At 41.7% G+C, this 12,929-nt stretch overlaps 1 protein-coding gene across 2 annotated transcripts in view; it reads right to left on the bottom strand.

Annotated features, from left to right (window-relative positions):
• Sgsm1 (small G protein signaling modulator 1) overlaps positions 1 to 12,929 on the bottom strand; it is an 84,608-nt gene that overhangs the window by 11,513 nt on the left and 60,166 nt on the right. For both annotated transcript variants that reach the window (XM_005396135.2, XM_005396136.2), the window contains 4 exons: positions 12,141 to 12,209; positions 10,405 to 10,992; positions 5,815 to 5,939; positions 3,949 to 4,031 (listed from right to left, as the gene is read on the bottom strand). In XM_005396135.2, the coding sequence (XP_005396192.1) occupies positions 3,949 to 4,031; positions 5,815 to 5,939; positions 10,405 to 10,992; positions 12,141 to 12,209 (865 nt within the window). The remainder of the gene's footprint in view (positions 1 to 3,948; positions 4,032 to 5,814; positions 5,940 to 10,404; positions 10,993 to 12,140; positions 12,210 to 12,929) is intronic.

A 12,929-nucleotide genomic window follows, 5' to 3' on the forward strand; every position in this document is an offset into this window, starting at 1 on the left:
CAGCCTCCAGAGTGCTGGGATTACAGGTGTGTGCCACCAATCCCAGCTCAGATGCTTTTTGTAAAGGAAGACTTCAATTTGCTAAACAGTAAAAAACTGGCCATGTTTTGTTGATCCCAAACTTTTTTTCTTCTTTTTTTTTTTTAAGACAGGGTCTTGCTATGTAGTTCAGGCTGGCTTTGAACTTACTGTAAAGGCCAGGCTGGAACTCACAGCCAATGGTCCTGCCTCATCCTTCCGAGTGCTGGGATTACAATCATGTGCCACCATGCCTGGTTTCTTTTTATTTTTTTAGAAAGTTTACTGGTTCATGAAATTCTCCAGTCTAGGAATCACTGTATTCAAAAGTTACTGTCAACATCAGAAGGGCTTTTTCAACATGCAAAGAAAGGGTCAAATGACTTTGGAAAATGCTGTCTGGCGTATCTGCTGCTTAGAGTATCTATGATTACAAATATTAAGAAAGTGAAGGTGCTGACAAGACCTGCAATAAAGGAATCTGTTTCAAAAACTTACTTTAAAATGATAGGTTTTTCCTTCCTCTTAAAAATAACTTCAGGGGAACTACACTAGACTGAAAGTTTTCCCAAGGGCTATATTCAGGTCCCCCTACCCTCACTCCATTTAAAAAAAATACTGTTTTGAAGTTGGGCATGGTGGTACAGGCCTGTAATTTCTAGCACTCAGGAGGCTGAGGTAGGAGGATCACCATGAGTTCAAGGCCAGCCTGGGCTACATAGTGCATTAGAGGCCAGACTGAACTGCATAGTGAGACAGAGTTTTGCTTAGTTTCCCAGGCTTGATCTTCTGATCCTCCTGCCTCAGTCTCCCAGAGTGCTAGGATTACAGGTATTTGCCTCATTTATTTTTTGAAGACTATTTTTAGAGCCTTCACTTGACTGTGGTAGTGTTTGTCCCAATGTTTCTCTGCTGCTAAGTTTCTCTCAACACTGCCACCTCCCTCCCTCTCACACTGTCCCTTTTGTAAGGATGTCACTATCTGAAGCCCACCTCTAAGGTGTAGGGGGTTATGCTCCCCATTTTCAAGCCTCATTTAGATCTGCATACTGTAGTATTCACCCTTTCAGATGTAGAAGTTAGTGGTGTCAGTACACTCACAATGTTATGTGACCAGCACCACCATCTCCTTCCAGAACACTCTTCACCCCCAAGGGAAACCTATGTAGTAGGCACTCCCAATTTTCCTCTCCCTAGTCTGTGTCAACCTCTAGTTACTATCTGTCTCCCTGGATTTGCTAATTCATGACTTTCCATATAAATGGAATAATACAGTATGTGGTCTTCATTTAGCATAATGTTTCAAGGTTCATCCATATTATAGCAAGAACCAGAACACTGTTTTTTTTTCTGATAAATAATATTCCATCATAGAGATTATACCACATTTTGCTTTATGCATTCTTTGGTTGATGGACACTGGACTGTTCTCACTTTTGGACTGTTAGGAATAATGCTGTATATGTTTTCAACTCTCCTAGGTATACACTTATGGGTGGAACTGCAGGGTTACATGCTAACTCTACATTTAATATTAAGAGTAACCATTAGCCAGACTGTTTTCCAAACTGGCCAAATCATTTTACAATTCTACCAGCAATGTAGGAAGCCACCACTTTCTCCATATTCTTACCAGCATGTGCCACTTTCCACTGCTTTGACTCTAGCCATCCTAGTGCACGTGAAGCAGGTCTTAGTCTGGTTTTGATTTGCATCTTCCTATTGACTAATGATGCTGGGCAACTTTTAATTCAGTTATTGGCTATTTTTGTCTCTGATTCCATGGAGAAATGTCTACTTAAATCTTTTACCCATTTTAAATTTAGTTTATCTTTTTATTGTTGAATTATGAGTTCTTTATGTATTTGGGTATAAGTTCTTTAACACATGTAAGACTTGTATATTTTTTTCCATTCTTATGATTTTTTTCACTTTTATGATAGTCCTTTGGAGCACAACAGCTTTAATTTTGATAAAGTCCCATTTTCCTATTTTTTCTTTCATCAGTTATAGTTACCATGTTTTATCTAGGAAACCACTGCTTAACCGAAGGTCACAAAGATTTTCTCCTATGTTTTCTAAGAATTACATAATTTTTCTTACATCTAAGCCTGTAATGTGTTTCAAGTTAGCTCCTTCCATGTGTTATGAGCAGAGGTTTAAGTTCAATCTTTTGGATAGGGATATCACTTGTCCCACCATTGTATGCTGAAAAGACTATTTTTTTCCCCACTGAGTTTTACTGTCTTTGCAGCCTTGTCAAAATCAGTTGACCACTGACATAAAAGCTTATTTCTGGACCTGCAATTCTATTCCATTGATCTATATGCCAATCCTTGGGTAAATATATACAGTTTTTGATTACTGTGGCTGTTCTGATTATTGTACTGTTCTGATTTTGAATTAGGTTTTGAAATTGGGAACATTTTCTTTTGTTTCAAAATAGTTTTGGCTATGCTGAAACCCTTGAATTTCCATGTCACTTTTAAGGTCAGTTTATCAGTTTTTGCAAACAAGGCAGATGAGAATACTGAAATATATTGCACTTTAGTTTTTTCTAAAATGTTTTATAGTTTTCAATGCACAAACCTTGCACTTTTGTTAATTTATTCATTTTTATTCTTTTAGGTACTATTACAAATGGAACTTCCCTTAATTTCCATTTTGGGATTTTATTTGGAGCACATAGAAATACAACAGACTTTTGTGTGCTGATCTTGCATTCTGCAACCTTGATTAACTCAATTATTCTTTTTTTTCCTTAGAATTTTCTATATGTAAGTTGTATCACCTGTGAATAGCGATAGTTTTAGTCCCTTCCCAATTATTTTTCCTCAAATGCCCCTGCTTGAACCTACAGTGGCAAAAATAAGACACATATTTGCCTTGTGCCTGATCTTAAAGGAAAGTGTTCAACATTTCACCATTGAGTACCATATTATTTGTGGGTTTTTCATAGATTCCATTTATCATGGTAAATAAGTTCCTTCTACTAGTTTGTCAAGTATTTTTTATCATGAAAGACACGGAATTTTGATATGATTTTCTACGTCAACTGAGATGATTGTATTTTGGGCCAGTTATTGTGTTACTTTGCTTTTTTATTAGTACACGTTTGTAGTACATAATGCTTACATTATTTGTGGGGACTTGGTACATTAACATAACGTATCTTAATTCCTTTACTCATCCTCTCCCTTTTCTCCTTCCCCCTTCAATCTTCATTCCCTTTTCCTCTGAGAAAGATCTTCCTATTTTTTATTTTGCTCTTTATTTATATTTTGCGTTTCTCATTTAACAGAAACCATGTAATATTTAAGCTTATGTGTCTGATTTATTTCACTTAACATTATGGTGTCGAGGTGCATCCATTGTCCTAAAAACCCCAAGTGGGTCTTGTGTGACCCTCTTTACAGTTGCTGATTTAGCCTGTTGGTATCCTGTTGAGGATTTTTACATTTACATTCATGAAGCATACTGGTCTGTAATTTCTTGTGATATCTGATATGGCCATCAGGGTAACAATAAGGAACCCACCTTACATGAAGGCCAGCCTCACAGAATGAGTTAGGAAGCCTTCTCTTGTTTTCTTCCTTTCATATGTCTTTACTTCTTTCTTTATTTATTTAGAGGTGCTAGGGATTGGAAGTGTTTGTGAAGAATTCATACTGAATCTTCCTAAATGTCTGACAGAACTCATAAGCAAAGGTATGTGGGCTCATTTACATTTGTACAATCAATGGGTGGCAAGGCCTGGCCATGTCTGAGTGTGGGGTACTATGGTATAGAAAGGCTCTTTATTTCTCTGGGGCAGACAGGTTTCTGAGTGCTTCTCCTGGCTCATTACAGGCAGCCGCAAAGTGAAAGGGACTCTTGCACGCAGTGGAAAGGACAGTGCACCCTCACCCCGGGGAGGGAAGACACACTCACCATCATCCAGAATGACCAGCAGTGGAGCCAGAAGGTCACACATGCCCTGGACATAGCCGATCTCAATGTGCTGCCAGATGTAGCTGTGAGTAACACAAGGGGCTCAGAGATGGACAGCACCACCAACCTGCCTCCCAGCCTACTCACCCTTCCCTCACCAGGTCTGCTCCCTCAACCCAGTGCGGGCATGCCCGTCAGCCTCACTGCACACATCCTACATGTAGTCACCAGCAAGACTCAGAACCTGCACCGGCCTCCTGCCCTCAGGCGGAGACTCCTCTGTTGGGCACGAGACAAGCAGAGTCCCCCACACTCTTCACAGCCTCACGCAGCACTTCCCAGTGCCGCTTCCTCTTCAGCCGCATGGGGCGTTCACTACGTACAGGGAAACCACACATGTGTGCTTCTGTGGCTTTGCCCCAGCACCTCCCTCTGTGGAATTTGGTCAGGCTCTTACTGACAATACCTTAATGAGTACTTACTGAATAAGCAACCCACTACAGATACACATTCTAATTTTCAAAATAATCATATGACACAGATATCACTATGATCACATTTCACAGATGAGAGTGAGACACACAGAGGTAAATCACATGACTGAAGTCATATACTTAGTAGGTGCAGAGACAGTATGAGAACCACAAATACCCCCTGGAGAGTGTATGATTTTAAACACGATGTTAAATGGTTTCTTTAGGTTTTCTTAACTCTGTCAAAAATCTATGGAAAGTCACCATCTCTGTGAAACCTGTGATTTTTCCCTATGTCCAGAGGCCTGCAAAAGTAGGTCCACTCTTCCTCTTCCTTCTCAACACTTTTTCACTTTAAGTGTACCATTCTATTGCTTTAAAACATTAAAAAGTGTTCTTATATAATGCACAATTCATTCATATTGTATTATACAATATATGGTCAATTCTGTACTAGACAGTAAGTTCCTGACTTACACACATTTGAGTTGCAAACTTTTCACAGGTGTACTGTATGAGACTCACTTTGTTGGCTGATAAACGAATCCGACTTATGAACAGATTTTCCTGGAAGGGAACTTGTTCATAAGTCAGGGGCTTCCTGTATGGCTGTGGAAAATACTTACTAACCTGTTAGCAGTCAAGACTTCTGGGTGAGCTGCACTGATGGGCGCAGATGAAAGAAGTCTCTCTACCTATGAACTTCTGATTTCTTTTGTGATTTGGGAGGGAGACTGGGGATTGAACCCAGAGCCTTCACACTGAACTAAAACATCAGCCCTTTTATTTTTTTATTTGAGACAGGCGCTCCTAAAGTTACTACAGCTGGACTGAACTTGCAATATTCCTGCTTCCGTCTCCCAGAGTGCTAGGATTATAGGCATGCGCCGCCACCTCACCTGGTTTGATTTAGATTTTTAATATTTATGGTTCCTTTCATATTTTAAGAAATGCCAAAAAACATTTCTTAGTGAACAGTGTTAAGGAGCCTTAGATCTTGACCTAAAGAAGAGCCTTAGATCTTGACCTAGAGCCAGAGAGCTCTGGCTTTGAGTTCCTGCCTAGCCAGGGCACCTGACGCGTGTGCCCCAAGACTCCATATCCTCAGCCAGCAAAGGGGTTAATACTTACTTTTCAGAGTGGAGGACTAAGTGACCCGATGGTAGCAAAGGGCTCAGGACAGTGCCTCGTATATAGTGGGTGCTTAATAATTGGTTTGTAATCACTGCTCAGCGTATTTTGGCTTTATTAATAAAATCAGTAACAATTCAAAAAATAACTGGTTTGTATTGCTGTTGTAATTTAATTGCAGTAAGTTCCACCTGGGCTCCCGCTAGTCCCACTTGACCCACCCAGGCCATCCTCTTCCCAGGTTTCCCCCAGCCTCAGCCACCTGCACATGATGTTGCGCAGCTTCTCCAGGTTGGCAGGTGTGAAGTACCAGTAGTTGCGGTCACATCTCTGCACATCCTTCTCGATGCGGTGCAGGTTAACAGTGTACAGGTCCAGCAGCTCAGGCTACAGTACACAGAAGGGCAAGAAAGAAAAACTACACCCGAACTCCCCACTTAGGGACAGATCCTCTCTCCTCCTACTGGCTCTTTCCTGGGGACAATGAAAAGAACATCTCACATTGGGACCTGTTAGGCGTTTGATTCTGTTTGCTTATGTGTATGTTTTCTGGGAAAGCCTTTTCCTGTGTATGATGTAAATTCTTTTTATTTCTTTCTAAAATAAAACATCCTCATTAGGTACATAAATTATATCCTTTTTTTAGATAACAAAACTGAGACTAAAAAAAATAAAAAAACAAAACAAAACAAAACTGAGACTGATGGTTACCACTGTAGCTGGAAGTGCAACCCTCTCTGCTGAAAACTGGACAGGAAGGATGAAGGAACTGAGCTGGAGTCCACGTCCAGTTCTGTATCAGACCAGATGCCTTGACCAGGAACCTGGATGGAATGGCCCAGCGTTACAGCAAGAAAGTAAGAAACATTTTAGGGCCCAAAAGCAATCTACAAAAGTAAGAAAATACCAAATCTGGCTTCTGCCTTGAGGGATGCTGCCAAACCAGGAAAACTTATGCTTACATTTAATTATCTGTGCCCCTTGCCACAGTGAGGAGTCTAAAAGACCTTTCCTAAGAAAAACAGGGCCTCAAGGAAAGGAAAGACTAGAAAAAATCCTGCTAACATTCTGGGGCCCAAACATAATTCACTGCACCTTGAACCCAGGTGCCAAATTAAATGTAGAAGATAGCTCTCTGGATGAGTAAATGCTACAAATCAGGCTTATAATTCAGGCAGGTTTATAATCCAAGCTTCCACCTAGGTAGCCTGAAAGATTAGAAATTTTAGTCTAAAGTCATTTCAGATTTACTATACCTTTGGTGCCAGGATGAATCAAAATAAATCCTTTTCTTAAGGAAATGATCTGCCGTCTAGGCAGACAGTGCAACAGAGAAAACCTGTGAAAAATGAGCCCATGTTCAAAAAAAATCACAAAATATTTGGAGGAAGAGCGCTGAAAATGACAGGATAAATACAAGAAGGCAGAGCTGGAACTTTGAGAGGCTCTGTTATTAGAAGTACCAGGGATAAAATTAAAATGAGTCTGTTTGATATATTTAAAGAAATCAAAGAGGCTAAAGATAAGACTAAGAGTTTGTAAAATGATCAAGCAGGTCACTTTATAGCATATTTGGGAGAAAAGCCAAAAGCAATTTTAAAAAACATATTAAGCACTCAGACAGGTAGTAGAAAATCAGATACTCTCTTCTTTTCTTACGGTGCTGGGTGCTGGGTGCTGGGCGCTGGGCGCTAGCTGCCAAGGATGGAACCCAGGACTTCATGCATATTAGGCAAGTACTCTATCACTGAACTACATTCCCAGTCTGAAAATCAGACACTCAAGAGACTTAGTAAATTGAAAAGAGATCTGAGGAAACTATTCCAGATTTAGACAAAGAAATGGTAAAATGAAGAGAAATAATGTACATGGAGGGTAGCGTGAAAAAGTCTAACAAACATTTAATCAGAGCAGCAGGTAGAGAAAACGAGGAAGGAGCAACAGCTGCATAAATGATAGGATGAGAATTTTCCAGAACTGACTGAAGACATCAATTTGCAGGCATGTGAAGCCCAACATACTATCGGCCTGGAAATATAAAAAGAAATCCATATCTAGATACATGACACACAATGCCAAAAAGAGAATCCTAAAATAGTCACAGAGAAAAGGAGGTTATCTTTAAAGGCTATCTTCCTTACTTTTCAATGGTAAAAATGGAATTTGGAAATAAAACTGTATCTTCAAAAGAGTACAGGTGCTCCCTGACTTACCACAGAGTTACAACCTGATACATACTTTGTAAGGTGAAAAATGTTTTAAGTCAAAAATGCACTGAGTACAGGTAACCTACCGAACATCCTAGCTTAGCTACTCAGGGCACAGTGCAGCACCAGCCGTTTCTCCTCAGTTCAGGGCTCAGTGGGTGCTACAGCTATGACCACTACATGCCATCATGAGAGGGTCACAATGCATATCATTAGCACAGGAAATGAGCCAAATGCAAATCCTGAAGTATGATTTCTACTGAAAGCATATCGCTTTTGTACCACTGTAAAGTGAAAAAGTCATAAACCATCATAAGTGGGGGACCATCTGTGCTGAGAAAAAATAACTGCAATCTAAAGTTGCATATCTGGTAAAAATATCTTTCAGGAATGGGCACAATAAATGCCACTTGGGATAAAGCCCAAGTGGAGAGATCGCTGCTAAAGAATGCACCAGCATCCCAGACTAAGGTGCCTAGGATGGAAGAAGATGTGAAAAGCAAAACGTGGAAGCCACTGAGGTCTATGCTCCACCTAGATGAGGGGATAAACTAAGAAACAGGAAAGCATGAGACCTAGGGAACAGGAGTCAAGTGAACGGAACCTACAGAGGACAGGGAAAGGAGGTCACGGGTGACAAGTGCACAGCAGTACAAGGGATTGTTCTCAATTGGGGAAAATTCCTTAGACATACAGAGTGAACAGAAAGCCTGATGTGTCTGGCTTTGAGAGATTCAGAGAACTGGCAAAGAATTTGGAGCATTGAATTAATAAGTATATAGCAAATTAAGAAAAAGAAACAGACAAGAAAATGAAAACACATCCAGGAAAAACAATACTATTGTTTTGCAGGAAAGAAAATAAATCAACAGTGTGCTACATGGCTGAGACATTATAGTGTTACAACAACTTAAGCACTGAATAGTCTTTAAAGAATGATTCCGTCAGTCTCTGGAGAGAGAAAAATGGGCCAGGGGATGGCTTCGCATGATAGAAGGAATGGGAGCTAAATCCTCCTCTTCCACAGTGAGGGTCAACTGATACTTTTTAAGACTGAAAAAAAAAGAGCAAGTAGTAGCAATGCAAGAATGTTTAAGATATGGGACAAAATCAACAGGGGTAGGACAATAATTTGGGTAGGACAAGTAGTATAAATGCTTCTATGGAAGTTTAGAAAAACTAACCAACTTTCTTCCTTTTTCTCTTCCACCCTCCTCCCTCCTTGGAGATGATAGGTTCTTGCTATGGAGATAGGTTCTTGCTATAACCAGGCTGGCCTTGAACTCCTGAGCTCAAACAATCTTCCTGCCTCAGCTTCTCAACAGCTAGAACTGCAACTTCATGCCACTGTGCACAGCTTGACATCTGGCTTTCTGTAGTGTTTGATTCTTAACTTGGGGTTGTAGATCTTTGGTAGAAATAAGTTCTTTAAAAGAAAATGGATACACGGTATCTGGCTCAGAAAAACTTCTCTTTCAGTTGATATCCTCTGGCTTTGACTTTCTGGCAAGAAACAAAACTCGAATATTTAAAGGCTATCTGATCTGAGCCAAAACCCTGACACGTATCAAGACTGCCACCAATCCAGTGCTTACTATATGACAAACACATAGGAGTTCAGCATGATAAAAAATAACTAGGGAAGGAAGGTACTAGACAGACAGGGAGACAGGCACAGAAAGATTAAAGTGATGTGCTAAAGTTAAGAGTTTAAATCCAAAACTGTTCACTGCAAAGGCTGTGTTTTTGGTTTTGAGACAGGGCCTTGCTCTATATCCCTGGCTGGCCATGAACTTGAGATTCTCCTGCCTCAAGTCTTCTAAAGCTGGGATTACATGTGTGTCACTATGCCTGGCTTAGACCACACTTTTTAAATACTCTGCCTATTGAATATCCTTCATCTGAAATGCTTGGGATAAGAGCATTTGGGATTATTTTGGAGTTTTGGAATATGTGCATATACACAGTGAGGTATTCTTGGGCATAGGACCTAGTCTAAAAATGAAACACATTGATGTTTCATATACACTTTATACACATAGCCTGCAGGTAACTTTATACAATATGGTAAATGTGCATTTTGACTGCAAAATATCGTACAAAATCAGGTGTGAAACTTTCCATTTGTGGTGTCAATTAGGTGCTCAAGAAATTTCAGATTTTGGAGCACTTTTGTTTTTATTTTTTGAGTTGGCTCTTCCTATTTGCCTAGGCTGGTCTTGAATTCACAGGCCCAAATGAAGCTCCTGCTTCAGATGCCAGAATGATTGGGATGACAGGTACATGTCACTGAGCTCAGTCTGGAGCATTTCAGATTTTGGACAGGGTCTTTTTTTTTTTTTTTTTTTTTTTTGGTGCTAGGAATCAAACTCAGGACCTTGCACTTGTCAGGCAGGCACTTGTGCTGCTGAGCTAGATCCCCAGCCCCCAGATTTTGAATTTGAGGGGTTCAACCTATATTATTCTCTCTCCCAAAATAGTTTTTACAGTGACTCCTCCATGACAGGTAAAATGGAACAAACCAGTGCTGTCACTCCTGGGTCACTCTCAATAAATGAGGCTGTGGTACATCTCTTACCCGCCGCCCCCCTCCACCCCAGCAGGAGGTAAAAACAACTGGGTAGAAGAGAGTCCTGGTGACTTACAGAGTAGGTGACACCACTGGAAGACACAGGGGATGCCTCGCTGTTGGCAGAAGTGGTCACAGCCAGAGAAGCCAGAGCAGGGAAGAGACTTTCCATCTCCGGCTCCTCTGAGAGGTTGTCCTCACTGTCCACCTGGCTGTGCTTTTCCTCCCCACCCTGCCAGCCCTCCATTGTGGCACCATCCTTTTCAGACAGGACCACGTCCATGCTGCCAGTGATGGACATGAACTCATCCATGCTCCCATTGGCCAGAAGGTCGCTCTCCAGGCTGTCCTGCACAGCCAGCTCCTCCCGACGGGCCTCATCCCGGGAAGTGGTGGCCTCACTGCTCTGCCCGTCATCCACGCTGCTGTCCCCAGGCTGAAGCACAGGGGGGATGGTCCGCTGGGCGTCCAACACACTGTCTTCTGTGCTCAGACTAGGCTCTGAGTGCTCGGAGAGGCCGGAGGAGAAGTTGTGGGAAGAAGGATGCCCAGAATCTGGGGAGCAAGTGCCATTTGCCACGTTCCCGTTGGGGATCTTGGGCTGTTTCTCCTCCAACCTGCCTTCTACTTCCACTTGCTCAGCCTCATCCACGGACTCGAACACCTGTAGACAAGTCACACACAAAGACAGATGGGCTAGGATGTGCATGGCAGCACCACATATAGCAGCAACACAAATATCCAACACCAGGGGGCAGGCTTCAGGATGAACACACATGCAGGGGAAGGTTACCCTACCAGTGGGAAGGGCGAGGGAGAACAAGGCCTGATGTGAGCCTCCACTTGTGACAAAGAAAGTAGGGGTCTGCACAGGCACAGAATCCATCATGCACTGGGAGAGTAATTTTGTCATATAAGCTCTCACCATGTGCACATAATTTTTTCTAAGTAAAAAGTTAATGTAAGAAACAGGCTAAAAACTTACTATATCCACGTGGTAGGCTATTACGGATCAATTTTCAAAACCAGTTAACTATATAGGGATACTATGAAAATATTTCCAGAATCCATTTTAAAGATTTATTATTTGTGATTCTTTGTGTCTGTAGGCCCTATCCCTTCAATTGGATTTACAGTCTGTCTCTTGTGTTTTGTTTTGTATTTTTGCAGTGCTAGGCATGAAACCCAGACCTTTCACATGCTGGGAAAGTGCTCTACCACTGAGCTACATGTCTGTGTTTTAAGTACTTCTTTTTGATTGATTTAACTTATGTAAATTTTTTTCTAAATCCAAATTAATTTTTACCTTCAAATTATTTCCTTTTTTTTTTTTTTTTTGCAACAGATGATGTACTAGGTACACTTCTGCACTCATTTTTCTCTTGAATATTAGTGAATTATTTCTTCATGGACTAAAATGGAAAACTACCAAACATATACACATGATGGCGTTTATGTAGAAATTTTTAAAAATTATCAACTGTTGTTCTACTTTATCGACATACTTCTGCATATGTGAAAGCATGTGGAAGGTGTGGAAAGGATACAGCAGACTGTTCAAAGTGGTGTTATTTCAAAGCAGGGCATGTGAGGTGAAGGAAGAGAAGTCTGCTTAGCTTTCTCTGCAATGTTTTAATACCTTACAGGGAGGATAGATTCATAAAGTTGGTAGACTGTACTGTATTGTTAAAAAATCCACTTTTAAATGCTAGCATTAAAAGCTAAAAACACATTAAACCAAAAAGTGGCCAGTAGAAGACAGAGATCCAGTTCTCACTATCCTAGGTGGGGCCAGGGCCGCTGGACAGGTACCTGTGTGCTGCTGCTGGAGTCACTCTGCAGGCGGAGGTTCTGGCGGCCCGAACTGCAGCTCTGGGAGGACTGAAAGAAAAAAAAGCTGGAGGGCGAGTGGGTGAGGCTTCTCCCACCCTGCTCAGGAGGGAAAGCTGGGCTCTGAGCCAAGAACTCCTTCCCAGCTTTACTCTTGGCTGGGACAAGTCCCCTCTGAGGGTCTCAGCTTCCTAGTTGTCAAATGAAAAGAAAGGAGAGACCACTCCTGCTCCCAGGAGCCTCTTTAGGGATTACTTTGGCCTCTGGGTTCCTACCTCCTATTGGTGGCAAGCAGAGCACCCCACTTTTAGCGTCTTTGTTAAACTTAAGACTTCTGGCTGATATTTTACTTTCACTCGGAGCAACTGGTTCTATCACTAACTCAATGTTTTACCCATTCCCTGTATACATGCCTTTTGTCCTCTAATTCCACGGTGTCTGCTCACCCTAAGGCTGGGCTTGGTCATGTGGTTTGCTTTGGTCAATGGATTGACAGAGCAGAAACTTAAAATACTCGTGCATTTCTGCTTTCTCTCCCTGGCATCTGCTTTCCCCATGAGAGCAGCCTGGGCTATCCTGCTGGAGGATAAGACGCACTGAGCAGCGCCAAGCCCCACGTGGGGCAGACAGCACAATCAACAACAACTTTGCAGGTGACGGGCCACTGACAGCTGCGTCAGCCCAGCCTGGAGCAAAGGTGCCCATCCACAGACTGAAGGGCAAAAATACTGAGCACAATGTGGATGGACGGAAATCTCTGGTTTTGGGTGG

This window comes from Chinchilla lanigera, unplaced genomic scaffold (assembly GCF_000276665.1).
Source record: "Chinchilla lanigera isolate Chin_1 unplaced genomic scaffold, ChiLan1.0 scaffold00054, whole genome shotgun sequence".
In the NCBI taxonomy this organism is placed as follows: domain Eukaryota; kingdom Metazoa; phylum Chordata; class Mammalia; order Rodentia; family Chinchillidae; genus Chinchilla; species Chinchilla lanigera.